The sequence below is a fragment of the Pempheris klunzingeri genome, chromosome 1, assembly GCF_042242105.1.
Source record: "Pempheris klunzingeri isolate RE-2024b chromosome 1, fPemKlu1.hap1, whole genome shotgun sequence".
Lineage (NCBI taxonomy): Eukaryota > Metazoa > Chordata > Actinopteri > Acropomatiformes > Pempheridae > Pempheris > Pempheris klunzingeri.
The window spans coordinates 2,542,970-2,560,567 of record NC_092012.1 but is presented as its reverse complement, the minus strand read 5'-3'; the positions used below and the strand labels follow the sequence as shown (position 1 = coordinate 2,560,567).

The 17,598-nt window shown below is 41.5% G+C and overlaps 1 protein-coding gene across 1 annotated transcript in view; it reads left to right on the top strand.

Moving 5' to 3' along the window:
• LOC139200440 (CD82 antigen-like) overlaps positions 1 to 17,598 on the top strand; it is a 32,070-nt gene that overhangs the window by 9,435 nt on the left and 5,037 nt on the right. The window contains exons 2-6 of the mRNA XM_070829740.1: positions 4,782 to 4,854; positions 8,862 to 8,934; positions 13,569 to 13,690; positions 13,893 to 13,967; positions 17,036 to 17,134. Coding sequence (XP_070685841.1) covers positions 4,792 to 4,854; positions 8,862 to 8,934; positions 13,569 to 13,690; positions 13,893 to 13,967; positions 17,036 to 17,134 — 432 coding nt within the window. The 5' untranslated portion in view covers positions 4,782 to 4,791. The remainder of the gene's footprint in view (positions 1 to 4,781; positions 4,855 to 8,861; positions 8,935 to 13,568; positions 13,691 to 13,892; positions 13,968 to 17,035; positions 17,135 to 17,598) is intronic.

Here is a 17,598-nt window from a genome sequence, read left to right as displayed (position 1 = left end):
CCACAGGCCACATTAAAGCTAAATTAATATATATATTTGTAGCTGGATACGTGATGGCGGCTGGAAACTGGGCGCTAAAATGTGATTATGGTGCTGACAGACAGACGTTGACTCGGTTTATCTCCTTCACTCATGAGCGTCCACGTGCTCGAGAAAAGAGAAACCTGCTCTTATCTTGAGTGCTGTTGCGTCATTCAGCGTCAGTGAGCTGTGTGTTGTTGTGCCTGGTACAACCGAGGAGGAGGAGGAGGAAGAGGAGGAGGAGGAGGAGGAGGAGGAGGAGGAGGAGGGTTTGTTTCTTACAAAGGAGACATGAAACCACAGCGATGTGGCATGAAGTTTTTTTAGCGCTGCTTCGGCTTGTCGCGGCTGTTCAGCCTTTGGTTTGTTTAATCTCTTGTTTTTTTGGGAGGAAACTTCAGAGTTTAAACCATAGAAATAAAATAATCACCAATCTGGGTTTTATTTCCCAATAAGAAAAGTGTTCTGGTGATGCTGAAGTCCTTTCACAGACCAGAACGTTAATAAAAACAACCTAGAAACTAAAACTAGGTGTGAAAAAACACTTTAATTCACTGAAACGACATTTTTTTACTCATAAAATGGACTAAAACACAATTAAAAAAATAAGTTTTTAGACTTAGTTTGGTCACAGCCAGCCTGTCAAAATCCTGAACATCCTAAAGGGCCCTTATTCTAATAATAATAATTATAATATGTCGTCCTACTACTACTACTAATAAACTTTATTTATATAGAACTCCTCTTACCAGTGTTACAAAGTGCTTTACCAAACAAAGACATGATGGTTAAAATGAGAATAAGACTAAAGGACAAAAAGCACATAGGAAGTAAAAACAATTAAAAGAACGAAAACAAGAAATCAGGATAAAAACATTTAGTGTTCAGGGTCATATTTGTGTGTTTGGAGGTCGGACTGCAGCAGCTTTGATGGTTTATTGTTCAAAAAACACACAATATTGTTTCTCATACTGACGTGGCTTCGTTTTAGAGGAACAAAAACAGCGGCGGACAGCCAGTCGTCAACTCCACAAAAGATGCATTTACTGTCTTTGGCTTTTGGACATTAAAGTGTGTGTGTTTGTGTGTGTGTGTGTGTGTGTGTGTGTGTGTGTGTGTGTGTGTGTGTGTGTGTGTGTGTGTGTGTGTGTGTGTGTGTGTGTGTGTGTGTGTGTGTGTGTGTGTGTAGGTGTGTGGTCAATGATGGGCTCTGTGTGCTAACTGGGACTCGCTCCCTCTGACCACTGAAGACAGACGACCCAGTTTCAGCGTCTGTGTGAACTGGGTCAGAACTTCAGATCTGACCTGCCGTTTGATTCTGTTTGTGTCCGACAATCATTTTCATTTTAACTCTTCATCTCTGCTCTCAAAACTTCAGTGCGGCTCCGTCTAGGTCCTGAGAATTCTCACGTAAGCTTCACGCTGCGTTCACACTACGAGCGACAAAACTATTAATTTACTATTTATCTTTAAAAGCCAGCTAACTTCCTGTTAGCCCTCTGCTAACTTCCTGTTAGCCCTCTGCTGACTTGAACGGGAATAAAATGATTTAATCGTGTGACTTTCCAGATAGTAGTGAATGATGGTGAAATGAAAGAAACATTTCCTCTGATTTGCAGACTAAATAAAGCTAAACAATGAAAAATAAATTGAACTGAAAACAAAAAACAAAACTATTAATTGACAATTTATCTTTAAAAGCCAACTAACTTCCTGTTAGCCCTCTGCTAACTTCCTGTTAGCCCTCTGCTAATTCCTGTTAGCTCTCCACTATCTCGAATGGGAATCAAATGATTTAATCCTGTGGCTCTTCTAGACTTTCCAAATGTTATTGGACTAAATGGATCAAAATCTGATGGTGAAATGAAAGAAAATGTTCTTCTGATTTGCAACTAAACAATAAAGAATAAATTGAACTGAAAACAAAAAAACAAAACTATTGATTTACGATTCATCTTTAAAAGCTAGCAAACATGATTTAGCAGTTAAACACCGAAGCTAACGTTAGCTAGATAAGGGCGTCAAAGCTACAAAACAACCTCACATGGTCGGCTATGAGTCGCTGCTAAAGCGCTCGTTGGCACAGTTATCATCATATTTGTGCTTGTGTATCTACAAATTAACGAAAATCTTAAACATGATTTAGTAGCAATACAGAGAAGCTAACGTTAGCTAGCCTAGCATTAGCTAGCTAAATAACACACTACTGTAACAAACCATTATAATTTAAAAATGTGCGTTATGTGCGTTGCCGTAAATAAAACGGCCTTATTAATCACTAAAGTGCCTCATGAACTATTAACTTTATTTGCGAGCGATAAATGTATTGAACAGCGTGTTCGTGGCTTCAACTGAAAACTTTCATCTTTTAAGTACAAAATAGAAATTGGTGAGAAGAAACGCTGAAAACATGCGACAAGCATGAGCACATAGAGCGAACAAGTTCAAATGCTCTCTGGAAGCACACGCAGCATGTTTTACACTTTTAACCAATCGGAAGCTGCGGCTGAACGCTGTCGTTATTGATTATCCTAATTCAGCACACTATCAAACAATCAAACTATGCAGCTACTCCAGTCAAATCAGCAAAATCTAACAACCGCAGCTTTGTTTCTTGTTGTATAAACGCTGCCTTCATGATGGACTCCAGAGCGAGTTTCTATTTCTGAGAAGTTGCACAGTTTTTCTGAGACATTTGCAAGTTTTGGGAGTTTTTTCATGTAAAAAGAAAGCAGCTGCTGTGAGTTGTCTCTTCCCCATGGTTTTATTCAAAAGACATTTTGCCATATTCAACAACTTTTTGGGTAATAAAGTAATTGAAACAGCGTGTGCATTCCTGCAGCAGACATGTTTGTATTCACTCAGCAGCTGCAGCACAAAGTGGCTCCGTGGCACTTCTAAATTTAACAAAGCTTTTGTTTCAGGACCTTTTTTATTTGTTTATTTTTGTCCAAACAGAAGTGGATATCAATGCTTTTGTCCACCTCCAGTCCAGATTTAGACCTCCGGGGAGGCCCTGAACGCACCGTTATGTAATTTAAAGCGAACATTGTGTGTGAATCCAAAGTGTCTCTCGGTTTGTTCGCCGCTTTGTGCAATAAAATGTAACTGAGGAGGGAAAATGAGGCTCTCTGAACGAACAAGCTCGCCGGCTCTCAATTAGCGAGCTCGTTAGCTCCGTCGCTAGGGGGACAATAAACCCACAGAGTTCATATAAAAGACATATTTGTGCCTCATGAGTGTCTGCAAACTATTCCTCCTCTGAGCAGCAGTTTATCCTCCGACGGACGAGGTTAAATAAAAACTGGGTGGTGAAACACGGCTGAGGTGGCGTCCTCCATTTTGGACTCTCTGGAGATTTTCTCTGCCCCTGCAAGAGAATCGTGGTCATCGGAGTTAATTGACTTTAACACGTAGTTTAGCAGCTTTAAAAGCAAGCGCGGCTGGTTATTCAGAGCCGAATGTCACGTTCACCATCCCGAGGCTGCAGATACTCTCTAGAGAAGCGGTGTCTTAAAGTTTTGGCGACCGTGGCCTAATTTAGGGAGCCAGCATGTGACTGTGAATCTGCACTCAAACGAGCTGGAGGAGTTTTCCTGCTCTTTGTTAAGGCTTCAGTCTGCTCTGTTTATAGTCGGTAATGCTTTCCATCTGGCTGTCCACCGACTGTTTGCCAAATGTCTTCCCCGTTGCATATTCTCTTCCCTCGGTCATCCCTGCAGGTACCCCCCCCCCCCTCTCTCTCTCTCTTTAAACTGGCACAGGCAGCGCTGTAACAGTAACCCAGTTACAGTGATGGGAATGTGGGTCGGATGCACGGCGCTCACACCGCCTCCAGATTTCACCCAGATTTTCATAGATTTATTGGACAGTAAGAGGCCGTCACTGTTACTGGGGGGAGGGGGTGAGGAGAGGGTGAGGAGAGGGTGGAAAAATAACATTGCTGCGTTCAGGTCGGGCTGCATTTTCCGTAAATATGAGCCACCACACAGAAACAGAAAGGTCATGGAGATTTTCCCGAGGGAACAAGAGCTGGATGCAATTTATTATTTAATTCTTTTTTTTGTGTGTGTGATTATAATATATATATGTATTATATGTGTGATTATTATATATTTGTTATTACCACTTTATTCTTGATTTTTTTTAAAGTGGAGCTAATTTAAGCAGCTGTGTTTACTGTTAGTTAGTGTCATCTATACCAATTATTATTCTATAAAATGATCATACAGTGTATATTTAACAACAACAATGCAATACATGCACTTGGTACAGTCAGGTACGCTTCAGGTAAACTTTTTACTCACGTGTAGGTGCCTTAAATTTGTACAGTAAGTATAAACAGAGAGTTACACGACTCAAAAATGTTGCTTTTAATCTGCAGATATTAAAGAAAAAAGACAAACTAATTTTCAGAGGACAAAATAAATCCGCCTGTAATCTGACTGTAAAGCTCATGTGTGGATTTCTTCTAAACGTTCGTGTGGATCTGAGACGTTGTTCTGGTTTTGTTGGTGTAATCCTGGAAGATTTGAGCCTCCCTCCTCCTCCTCTTCCTCCTCCTCCTCCTCCTCTCTAGTCCGGATCATGATCAGCGGCTTAGCCTCAGAGGTCTGTGGTTTGGTGGCATCTGTCACCACTTGTTCACACCACGACCCCCCTCAGAGACGTCCCGGTCGCACGGTCGAGCTCTGCTGCCGCACTTGGAATAACTTCACCTGCTGTATCGATAACCTGCATGTCGTTTCTCGTGTCTGCAGAGCCGGCAACATGGGGAAAGGATGCATGACAGCGACCAAGTACTTCCTGTTCCTCTTCAACCTCATCTTCTTTGTGAGTATCAATGACAATAAATGTGCCTTTTTAAAGGAGAAATGCACCTTTTTACCAAAGCATGTTTCCACGTTTGGTGCATTTCTCACTTAGTTTACTCACATTTGTAATAAATTACTACACATTCAGCTCCACAACAGGCTGTGAGCATCTAATATTATTGATTTCTGTTGTGCTCTTTAATCTGAATCGTCCCTCTGCGTCCTCGCTGGTGTTTATTCTTATTGTGACGTCATTTCTTGGAGGATCTTCAGATGTTTCATGTCCCTAAAATGTGTCCAACTTCAGCTAAAAGGTTCCAGAAGTCAATAAAGCAGAATCAGTGAGAAAAGGCTTCAGACTGGGCCAAAAATACAGGAATCAGACATGTTTTTTAATGAAATGTGACTAAATAAAGACAGAAAACATGTTGATCCAGAACAACAGTGGATGTAGAAACAGGAACTAAAGATCTGTGAACCCTCCAGAGGAGATCTGATCTATTTCCATGTTTTAGTTTCTGAGCGATGGAGATTTGATGGAACAGAAAGATTTTAAATATAATTAGAAATATTATAAGTCTTTGGCTTATAACCAGGACCCGAGTACTAAATTTTGTGCCATCTCATGCAAAGATTTGTGCTGTGTGACAATAAAGAACCTGCATATATACACTACTCACTAAAGTTAGGGATATTCGACTTTCAGGTGAAATATATGGAAAATGTAAAAAGTGAATGCTACAGTGATATTATATCATGAAAGTAGGACATTTAAGTAGAAGCATGCACTGGTGATTTTATTCATCTTAAACAGTTTACTGAAAGAAAATCTACCAACAGTGGTAGGTATACCACAACAAAACATGTTCAGTGTCTCAATAAATTGGGACGTGGCCAAAGGACGTCCACTCCTCTCCTTTCTGTGACTCTTCCAGTCTCTGTATCACTGTTCCAACCTCCTGATGACACTCTGTGACCCTCTAAGCTCAGTGGACACCTCCGTCTGAGGACTTCCTGTTTGAAGCCTCCAGTGTTGAGGTGCTGCTGATCAACTGTTAGGTGTCGTCTTGGTCTCATGATGTCAGAATGTGAACAGCAGGATGAGGAGGACTGTTTAAATACCAATTCTAACTGAAGCAGGAAATGTATTGGTGGATTCATGGATCAAACCTGTTGTGAATGTTGCTGTTAAGCTTCTTGTTAGAGAACAGCAGCTGGTGCAGAAAGTACTGAGACACTGAACAGTTGGACATGTGCATTCAAAGGTTTAGAGAAGGTCACATTAAGTTCACCTGGAAAGGTTAGAATGCATTTTAGGTTCATCCTGAAACTTCACCTGAAAGCTGAATATCCCTGACTTTTAGTGAGGAGTGTATATGCTGTGGAGACGATATTAAAGGATTACATTTTTGGTTTAATACATACTGTGTTATACAAATATTGTGTTGGATCTGATCTAACCGTTTAAAAATAAAGCAATAATACAATCCATCTGATCGAGGCAGCAGAGGGCCAGTGACTCCAGTGTTCTGTGAGGTAAAATCCCCGTTTTTGTGAATGTAGTCTGGTGTGTGTGCAGAGCGATATAACATGTTTGTGGTTAAACCAAAAGGATCTTCCAGGTCTCTCTCTGTAGGGATCCTTTCCAAAATGCTGTCACATACTCAGAATAACAATCTGATTACAAGACAGAAAGTCGTTATATCGTTCTCTTCAAACCCACCAGACTCCATGTACAAAATCACAAATTCTACAAGGCAGTTGCTAGTCTACCACTACCTCGACTGGTTAGCTGGTTTGTATCATTGTGTGAATTTGGTGTTTTAAAGGATTAGTTCAGATCCATTGCAGTATTTGTGTAACACATAATAACACAAACAAACTAACCGATCAAGGCATGACTCAAATGTTCTGTGTGGTAAAATCAGTGCTTTTGTGAATGGAGTCTGGTGTGTGTGCAGAGAGCGATATAACGGCTGTTTGTGGTTAAACCAAAAGGATCTTCCAGGTCTCTCTCTGTAGGGATCCTTTCCATGATGCTGTCACACACTTAGAGGACATGTTTTTATTAATGTGAACTGTGAACGTGAACTTAATGGTAAAAAAAACGTTGTTTCGTTCTGTTGAATTTTGTTCCCTGTTGTTGTCGTCTGAGCAGGTAGGAAGTGGTTTGAGGTCGCCAAACATCCTGTTTGTCTGCAGGGTGGTTCGGCTCTTAGCTCTGGGAAAGAACAGTAGAAAAACACTCAAACACAACACTTCTTTCTATTATAATCTAATATCGTAAACCACTTTATTTGACTCTGCTTTTGGCCACTATGTCACAGCCGAAGTCGCAGAAAAGTGCAGCTACGTGGGGATGTTGGCGTCAGCTGTTCATCCGTGTTGTCTCTCTCCGCCTCTGAGTCTTAATTACTGTGCAGATCAAGTGTTTGTGGCCTCGTTACCACAGAGATTCTCACTTTCTCGCCTCCTCCTCGGTGGAGGGAAATGAAATCTGTGATCTGAGGTTAAGAGCTTCTTACCAAACCATGCCGACAGATGAACGCTCTGTGCGTGTGTTTGTAATCCTCCACTGAAGAGAGCCGAACATACGCAGCAGGACAGCAGAGGGGCAGAAATTATGATTATTAAGTCACAGTATTTTTGTTTTGTTTGTCAGGAAGTGTTTAATTTTTCTAATTTATTTTGTATTGAACATTGTCATATTGAACGTAAGCTCCCGCTTCTCAGTTTATGATCATTTCTAGAATTTTTGTGACTTTTCAGTTTAATTTTAGTCTAATTACAGCTCAACACTGAGATACTGAGTACTAAACAGGCTGCAGCTGACTTCAGGATTATTTTGTTTTATATATTTTAGAAACATGAAATGAACACTTGACATTTTAAGAGGCTGATATCAATAGTTTTTTAGATTTGAGGACAATTTAAGTCCTTAGAACTTGGATGTTACTGCTGTGAGCTCTTTTTAAAGAATAACTAATGTGTTTTTTTTTACATATTTTGGGTTCAAAATGACTCGTGATGTTTTTAAAGGGTTAGTTCGGATCCAACACGATATTTGTGTAACACAAAATAACAACGTGAAACTAACCGATGGGTAGACCAGCAGCTCCTGTGTTCTGTGAGGTAAAATGAGTGTTTTTGTGAATGGAGTCTGGTGTGTTTTAAAGAGAGCGATATAATAGACACTTTTTGTACCTACCAGCCATTTAGACACTAAAATAGGGGCCAAATACCAACATCCTCCTTTAAAGACTTGATTTGTGACTTGTAAATTGAAGATATTTAAGGTTTTGACCTGGTAAAATGTGGCATAGAGTCACTGAATATTTAATAATTTTTACTCCTCTGCACTGAATTGATTTTCTCTCAGCTGTGTAAAACAAAAAGTGCTGGAGGCTAAAGAGGAAAGCTTCATCTCTGCGGTTTTAGTTTCACTCCAACTTCACATATCAGCTTTATTTTACTGGTCATTGATAACTTTCAGCTGTATCAGAGCTGTCAAACTGAACACTTCCTCCTCCTCCTGCTGCTGCTGCTCCACATTAAATGTTTCCCTGTTGTAAAATGCAGCTTATACAGTTTTTTTTTATCACGATTATGGAGCCAAACATGCAATAAAAACAGGTCTTCACAAGAAAATGTGGACATGTTTGGCCATTAGGTGATTAAAAGATGCCAAAAGTGGAATACAGCAGACTTTAAATTTAATTTAAGATACTGAACTCGTCCCTTTTTAAGGAGCGTACACATAAACAGTTCATTCACACACTCAAAGACAATCAACGCAGTATAACATCCAGCACCGCAGGAGCACATAGTGTGTTTAAAGCACCAGTACAACCAGCGTGAAGCCGAACTGAGAGCTGAACGTGTTGTTGAAGTCTCCACTCTGCTGAAATATGAGCTCACACACATGTACAGCATGTCTGCAGCATGTTTAATGGCTGACCTCTGTGTGTGTGTGTGTGTGTGTGTGTGTGTGTGTGTGTGTGTGCGTGTGTGTGTGTTTCCCTCCAGCTGTGCGGCGCCATCATCATGGGCTTCGGACTGTGGCTCCTCCTGGACAATCAGAGCTTCATCGTCGTCCTCAGTGAGTGTCGGCCGTTTGATGTTTACTTCACACGACCTGCTGCTTTTTTATTTGCCTGTTTTGCTGTAATTATCACAGCAGCGGGTGAAGTCAGCTTTCTGTCGGTGGATTCCTCTTCTGGCTGGATCTCAAAGCTAAAACACAAACAAAACAAATGGCCAATATGTTTTTTTTTTCTTTTCTTTTATTGTTTTATTTCCAGAGGACCCTTTCTACTAATCCACTTGTAGAGTGCATGTAGGCCAATACAAATGGAGCCATGATTAACAGGCCGAAAACAGGCCAACTTCTGCCTGCAGGCTGCCTGTGTGTGTGTGTGTGTGTGTGTGTGTGTACAGTTATGAGAACAAAGTTTGGGTTTACACCACTGTTGTGAGGACATTCCAGCATTATGAGGACATTTTTGGTCCTCACAACTTTTTTAAGGGCTGTTTGGAGGTTTAAAGAGGTTTTTTTTAGGTGAAAATACGGTCGTCAAGTTCCATTAAAATGACGATTATTATCTGCAAAACCTAAAAATGGGACAGTTGAAAAGTTTCAGTTGCTCCAAGAACAGTTAAATACTAAAATAAAGTGAAAGTTGTGAAGCTCTGCTCCACAAAACCATTCTTGCAAACATAACTCTCTGTCGTTGCTCATAAATCGAGTTACGAGCACATTATGAGCTGCTTGTCGGCAAAGCAGCAACGAACAATCAATCAATTAATCAACAACTATCATAAAAGAGCAAGTCGGCACCAAACTCTTTATTTAATAGAGACCCAACGAATCAAGAATGAGCCGCTAAACATGAGCCACCATCATAAATATCTCTTGCTAGCTTGACGCTATGTTTAATGGTGGAAATGTTTTATTTTAAAAACTGATTAATTTCTTCTGATTACAATTTAAAGAAACTCAGGATGATTAAAGTCAGAGCATGAACTCATCCACACGGCAGCTTCACGTTGGAGTCATCGCCAAGAACCAACGGCTGTTTTGGCCGTCACTTTTGACCATATTTGGACAAAAGGGCAGAGCGAGCTAGCTCGGTTAGCATGGTTAGCATGGTTAGCTTGGTGGATCTATAATCCACGTTAACTGTAATATTAATTGGGATGCTAATTGTGTCAGAAAAGTCGCTGACAGCCATCCGACGGTGCAGGAAACACAGAAAAACCTAGAGACACGGACGCTAGCTGTTTCCCCCCGCTTCCAGTCTTTGTGCTAAGCTAAGCTAAGCTAACCACAAGCTCACTCCAGCTGTGCTCATGAGATTCACGAAGAAAACAAATAAGAACTGAAAAAGTAACAGTAAGAGTTTATCAGAGCGGGAGAATAAGAGCGGCGAGCAGTGTCAGCGAGACAGAAAGGAGGCGACTGATGCAGAAATATAGAGACAGACATTGAGCTAGTGTAATAGAGAGACAGCCAGTGTGTGTGTGTGTGAGTGTGTGAGTGTGTGTGTGTGTGTGTGTGTGTGTGTGTGTGTGTGTGTGAGCGTCACTGAGGACATTTGTCCCTCGGCCCGTGGCCTCTCTGCAGGTGTCCTCCCATCACACACTGGGCTCTTTCTGCTCCGTCCAGCATCAGCATGCATCACATCAGCCCAGTGCGCTCACCGCCTTACTCATCATCACCACACACACACACACACACACACACACACACACACAGAGCCACGCACTACATCACCGGTCTGTCCGAGCCGAGGGCAGAGAGGACAGATGAGTCCGGGGATTTCATCGAGGTCGGGAATGCGGTCATTCGGAGGGTTAAAGTGCAGCAGGACAGTTTATCTTTGTGTCTGCACATAAATGACACGTATTGATGCTCAATGGAACATTTTACAAAGCGGCCAGTGGCCCGTTATGGGCTCACAGCAGATGATCACTGCGTGAACTGTTGCCTGATTAAAGTAGGTCCAGTAAAAGTGCTTGTTGTAGCCACTGACAGGCTCAGATTGTTGTTCTGAAGTGTTATTCAGTCGTTATATCACTCTCTCCAAACACACCAGACTCCATTGACAAAAACAGTGATTTCACCTCACAGAACACAGGAGCTGCTGGTCTATCGCTGCCTCCACCAATTTATTTGTTGTTGTTGCCTATTACACAAATATTGTGTTGGATCTGAATCAACCCTTTAAAACACCAATAGCTCATTAATACTTTTTGTTCCTACCAGCAATTTCAAACCCAAAATATCTAAGTCTTCTCCCGTGTTCTGCGAGGTAAAATCACTGTTTTTATGAATGTAGTCTGGTGTGTGTGCAGAGAGCGATATAACGGCTGTTTGTGGTTAAACCAAAAGGATCTTCCAGGTCTCTCTCTGTAGGGATCCTTTCCATGATGCTGTCACACACTTAGAATAACACTCTGAGCCTGTCAGTGGATCAAACAAGCACTTTTAGTGGACCTACTGTGATCAGGTGCAGGTGTCCCAAAGGATCACGTTGCAGCCATTGCAGCCTACTGGACCAATTCCAAATTCCTAAATATGTTGTGTTATGTTACTTTTGTTTCTTCAGGAGTAAAATCTTAGCAGCAGACAAAGACTCACAGTACTGAGCCTTAATTTGTTTATTTTAATGGAGATTTTGCATATGTTGTGTTAAATTTAAAGTATTTTAAACAGTGGCATTGAATGTTTTTCAATCTTGGTAAGAAACTGTTGAATTCCTGATATTTGCAAACTTTTCCAAGAAGTTTGACTCTTGTGAGGAAATAACTTGTTTCAGTCTGAGGTCACGAGCTGCTCTGGTCGCCCTGCAGGCCAACCCTAAAAACATGCTCATGGTTGTCAGGACACACACACACACAAACACACACACATATACACACACACATTCACAATAAGGTTTTCATTTCCTGCATCACCACCCTTCCCCCTCTGTAGCCTAATTTTCCATCATAAACTCCTCTCGTTTGCCTTTGTCTTGGTTTTGAGCTGCGTGCTCTGGTTCACTGATCCCCCGGGGGTATCCCATGATGCCTTGAGGCCATGAGGAGTCTGCAGGGAGGTGGTGGTCATGGTGATGGTGACGGGGGGGGGTTCAGTCTTAAAAATGGTGCGTTGGCAGACATCAACATGTTGACGTGTTCCTTCCTACATGCAGCTTATTCACAGTTTTTTTTTTTGTGTGTTCAGTGTTTTTTTTTTGGGACTAAATGAATCGGAGTCTCGGTTCTTGATGAGTCACACTTCATCGCTAAAGAGGGTTCCCCAAATCCTGGCTCGAGGGTTTGAATTGAGGCTTTATTTTAGCTTCCTGTGTTACGTTGGACCCTGATCACTCACCGTGAAGTGGAGCACCGCAGCCACGCATTTGCTTCTAATTTTAGTCTTTTATTTTGATAATCTCACATGTGGAAACTGAAACCAGTTCCTGACAACTGACCAGCTAGTTTGTTCAGATTGTTGCTGAAGGCAAATGCAGCTCTACAGGATTCTTCATCGCATCTAAAGGATCCTGCAGAACTTTTGCTTTTATTAGATTCTGTCAACATCTATTAAATGACTCTAAACTGTATTAAATTCCTGGAATACCCCTTTAATCAAAAAACACATGATCTTAATCTGATAGAAGCCTTCGTACTGAACAATAAATTTGGCTCAGATTGTTCCAAGTGTGTGACAGCATTATGGAAAGGATCCCTACAGAGAGAGACCTGGAAGATCCTTTTGGTTTAACCACAAACAGCACACACACCAGACTCCTTTGAAAAAAACAGTAATTTTACCTCACAAAATGCAGGAGTTGTAATTCTAGTTGCTGTGATTTTGGTGTTTTAACATGTTAGTGTGGACCCCAAATTAATTCTTTAAGACACTTAAGTCATACAATAACACAAACTAACTAACAGATTGAGGCAGCAGTAGACCAGCAGCTTCTGTGAACTATGAGATAAAATTACTGTTTTTGTGAATGTAGTCTGGTGTGTGTGCAGAGAGCGATATAACGGCTGTTTGTGGTTAAACCAAAAGGATCTTCCGGGTCTCTCTCTGTAGGGATCCTTTCCATGATGCTGTCACAAACAGCCGTTATGTCGCTCTCCGCACACACACCAGACTCCATTCACAAAAACAGTGATTTTACCGCACAGAACTTGAGCTGCTGGTCTGGTTTGTTTGTATTATTGTGTTATTTTTAAAGGGTTAGATCTGATTCAGCACAATATTTGTATAATATAGTAATGTATTGAACCCAAAATGTGTAAAAATAGGGCCCAGGTTTAAAAATACCGGAGTTAATATCACTTCCATACCACTACGCCGTAGCCTCAAGGACCCACACCAGACTCCACTGACAAAAACAGTAATTTTACCTCACACAAAACAGGAGCTGCTGGTCAAGTTGATGCGACTATGTTTGTTTTAACATGTTAGTTCAGATCAAAACTAACTTTTTAAGACACCAGAGTTGCACAATAACACAAACAAACTCACTGAGCCAGGCAGCAGTAGACTAGCAACTCCTGTGTTCTGTGACGTAAAATTACCATTTTTATCAATGGAGTCTGGTGGCTTTGAGGTTTGCCCAAATGTAATGATGCTGTATATTTATATAGATATTCTGCTTGGAGCACTAAAAACATCTTCACCCTCTTAAATGTGCTGCATGGTTCACACTACTTGTCTCTGTTTCCGCTCAGATAACTCCACAGCTGTAAAGGTCGCCTGCTACATTCTGATTGCTGTCGGAGCTTTCTCCATGCTCATGGGCTTCCTCGGCTGCTTGGGGGCCATTTATGAGATCCGCTGTCTGCTCGGCCTGGTGAGTGACGGTTCTCATGTTCAGTGTGTTTCTGTACGAGGCTCTTTCAGACAACCACTAGTACTCTTCCTACTAGTACTACTGCTAGTACTACTAGTACTACTAGTACTAGTAGTACTAGTAGTACACCCACTACTAGTACTGTTACCACTATTACTACTGCAGATGTTTCACCTCCTGTCGTCTCTCTCCTCTTCCTCAGTACTTCGCCTGCCTCCTGCTCATCCTCATCGCTCAGATAGCCGCCGGCGCTCTCATCTACTTCCAGAAGGACGTGGTGAGTAGTGTCACCTCCTCCTCCTCCTCCTCCTCCTCCTCCTCTTTCTTCTCAGTCTCACCTGTCAGTCAGTTAGTCAGTGTGTCAGTGTGTAGTGGAGGTCTATAGTGTGTGTGTGCTAGTTAGTCAGTGTGTCAGTGTGTAGTGGAGGTCTATAGTGTGTGTGTGCTAGTTAGTCAGTGTGTCAGTGTGTAGTGGAGGTCTATAGTGTGTGTGTGCTAGTTAGTCAGTGTGTTAGTGTGTAGTGGAGGTCTATAGTGTGTGTGTGCTAGTTAGTCAGTGTGTTAGTGTGTAGTGGAGGTCTATAGTGTGTGTGTGCTAGTTAGTCAGTGTGTTAGTGTGTAGTGGAGGTCTATAGTGTGTGTGTGTGCTAGTTAGTCAGTGTGTCAGTGTGTAGTGGAGGTCTATAGTGTGTGTGTGTTAGTTAGTCAGTGTGTCAGTGTGTAGTGGAGGTCTATAGTGTGTGTGTGCTAGTTAGTCAGTGTGTTAGTGTGTAGTGGAGGTCTATAGTGTGTGTGTGCTAGTTAGTCAGTGTGTCAGTGTGTAGTGGAGGTCTATAGTGTGTGTGTGCTAGTTAGTCAGTGTGTCAGTGTGTAGTGGAGGTCTATAGTGTGTGTGTGCTAGTTAGTCAGTGTGTTAGTGTGTAGTGGAGGTCTATAGTGTGTGTGTGTTAGTTAGTCAGTGTGTCAGTGTGTAGTGGAGGTCTATAGTGTGTGTGTGCTAGTTAGTCAGTGTGTCAGTGTGTAGTGGAGGTCTATAGTGTGTGTGTGTGTTAGTTAGTCAGTGTGTCAGTGTGTAGTGGAGGTCTATGGTGTGTGTGTGTTAGTTAGTCAGTGTGTTAGTGTGTAGTGGAGGTCTATAGTGTGTGTGTGTGTTAGTTAGTCAGTGTGTCAGTGTGTAGTGGAGGTCTATGGTGTGTGTGCGCTAGTTAGTCAGTGTGTTAGTGTGTAGTGGAGGTCTATAGTGTGTGTGTGTGTTAGTTAGTCAGTGTGTCAGTGTGTAGTGGAGGTCTATAGTGTGTGTGTGTGTTAGTTAGTCAGTGTGTCAGTGTGTAGTGGAGGTCTATGGTGTGTGTGTGTTAGTTAGTCAGTGTGTCAGTGTGTAGTGGAGGTCTATAGTGTGTGTGTGTGTTAGTTAGTCAGTGTGTCAGTGTGTAGTGGAGGTCTATAGTGTGTGTGTGTGTTAGTTAGTCAGTGTGTTAGTGTGTAGTGGAGGTCTATAGTGTGTGTGTGCTAGTTAGTCAGTGTGTCAGTGTGTAGTGGAGGTCTATAGTGTGTGTGTGTGTTAGTTAGTCAGTGTGTTAGTGTGTAGTGGAGGTCTATAGTGTGTGTGTGCTAGTTAGTCAGTGTGTCAGTGTGTAGTGGAGGTCTATAGTGTGTGTGTGTGTTAGTTAGTCAGTGTGTCAGTGTGTAGTGGAGGTCTATAGTGTGTGTGTGTGTTAGTTAGTCAGTGTGTCAGTGTGTAGTGGAGGTCTATGGTGTGTGTGTGTTAGTTAGTCAGTGTGTCAGTGTGTAGTGGAGGTCTATAGTGTGTGTGTGCTAGTTAGTCAGTGTGTCAGTGTGTAGTGGAGGTCTATAGTGTGTGTGTGTGCTAGTTAGTCAGTGTGTCAGTGTGTAGTGGAGGTCTATGGAGGCCACAATGAGGACAATAATGGGGAAATCTTTCTGTTCTATCAAATCTCCGTCGCTCAGAAACTAAAACCTGAAACAGATCAGATCTCCTCTGGAGGGTTCACAGATCTTTAGTTTCTGTTTCTACATCCACTGTTGTTCTGGATCAACATGTTTTCTGTCTTTATTTAAGCTTCAGCCCTTCAGACAGATTTCTGTTTATTGTATCTGATCATTTGTTGGAAGCTCTTGAACGCTGCGTCGCTGCCAAACAGGTTCAAGGAAAAAGAAAGCGCTCTCCCCTCCTCTTGCTCAGAGTGTGTTTTTTTTTCACCGGAGACCTTGAACGTCTCAACATGAGAACGTTTAGCAACAATTGCACCCACGTGGCTGTTTCTGGCTCCTGACTCTAACAATCGGGGATATCCAAGAAACTCAGACTTTGCATCTTTCATATCTGAATGCCAGAGTCCACCGCAAGAACTCACGGCTCATGCCAGCTGACAAACCAAAGTCCTGAAAAAGAAGTGAGAGTATTGAGAAGTGAAACGTGGCGCAGATAAAACCCCTTTAATGGTGTTGTATATCAGCAGATTCCCACTTTGTCAAAGAACATTTAGGTTTTTGTTAAAAGAACTTTAGGGGAATACGATTGTTCACTTTTTTTGTGAGCGTTAGATGAGAGAGTTGGATGAGAAGATTGATACCGCTCTTATAGCCAGCTGCTGGCTAGCTTAGCTTAGCATAAAGACTGGAAACACGTGGAAACAGCTTGCCAAGTTCTCTCTAAAGGTGTTGCTTTTATATTTGGGTTTTGCAAGAATTAAACAAACAAGATATAACAAGATATATAAGTATTTTCAAAAACACCAGACTCCATTCACAAAAACACTAATTTTATCCCACATACCACAGGAGTTACTGGTCTAACATTACCTTGATCATTTAGTTTGTTTGCGTTATTGCGTGTTACACAAACAGTGTGTTGAATCCGAACTGATCCTTTAAAACACTAAAATCACACAGTAACACAAAAACAAGGAGAAGGTGGTAGACCAGCAACTCAAGTGTTCTGCATGGTAAAATTTGTCTTTTTGTCAATGGAGTCTGGTGCATTACACAAAAGAGCCTAACTTTGTTTCCAGTCTTTATGCTAAACTAAGCTAAGCTAACCAACGGCTACCTGCTGCTTCTAATTCCAGCTCCTGTTGTTTCTGTGCATCTTTACAGCTGTGGGATAAATATATTTGTTTAGTTTGATCGTCACAAAACAAGCGATGCATCCAAATGTTCACAAGAAAGAAAGAAACCAAAAGAGAAATTCTTTCCAACATGAAACAAGGACCAAAAAAAACAGATTATAACAAGTAAAAACTGCCATTTCTTTGCTTTCTCCGTCTTTACTTCAGCCGTCGTCACGTTGCTGAGTCTGTATTTTCATCTCTTTCTGTCTTTCAGCTGAATGAAGAGATGTCCAAGATCGTCACCAAGGTGCTGGACAACTACCCCGGCAACAACTCGACCACGGAGCAGGCCTGGGACTTCATCCAGAGGAATGTGAGTCAGATCTGCTCTTTAAATCAATGTGCTTTTATATAAATGTGTTTTTTACTGTATTTTATATTTACGAGCTGCTGTCATGAGGGATGTCAGTCATCAGTGAACTCGCTGCGACGCTCAGTTCTAAAAAATGTCAAAACAATTTTAAATATAAATAAAATGTTTTGAATATACAGAATGTTTAAAAATAAATAACATGTTTTAAATATATACAGAAAGTTATATAAAGATATATAAACAGTTTGAAGCCATATAAACATTCTTTAACCCTCTCATGCATAGAGGTCACTTCAGTGTGCAGCTATTCAAAAGCTGTTTTCTTCTATATTCATGAGTTTTGATGGCGTAGTTGCACATCAGTCACTACAGTGGAAGCTACTGCATCATCTCATATACTGCTACCCAGTGGGAAGCCACTGCCAGTGACAAAAAGTGAAACCAAGATGGCCGACAGACAGACA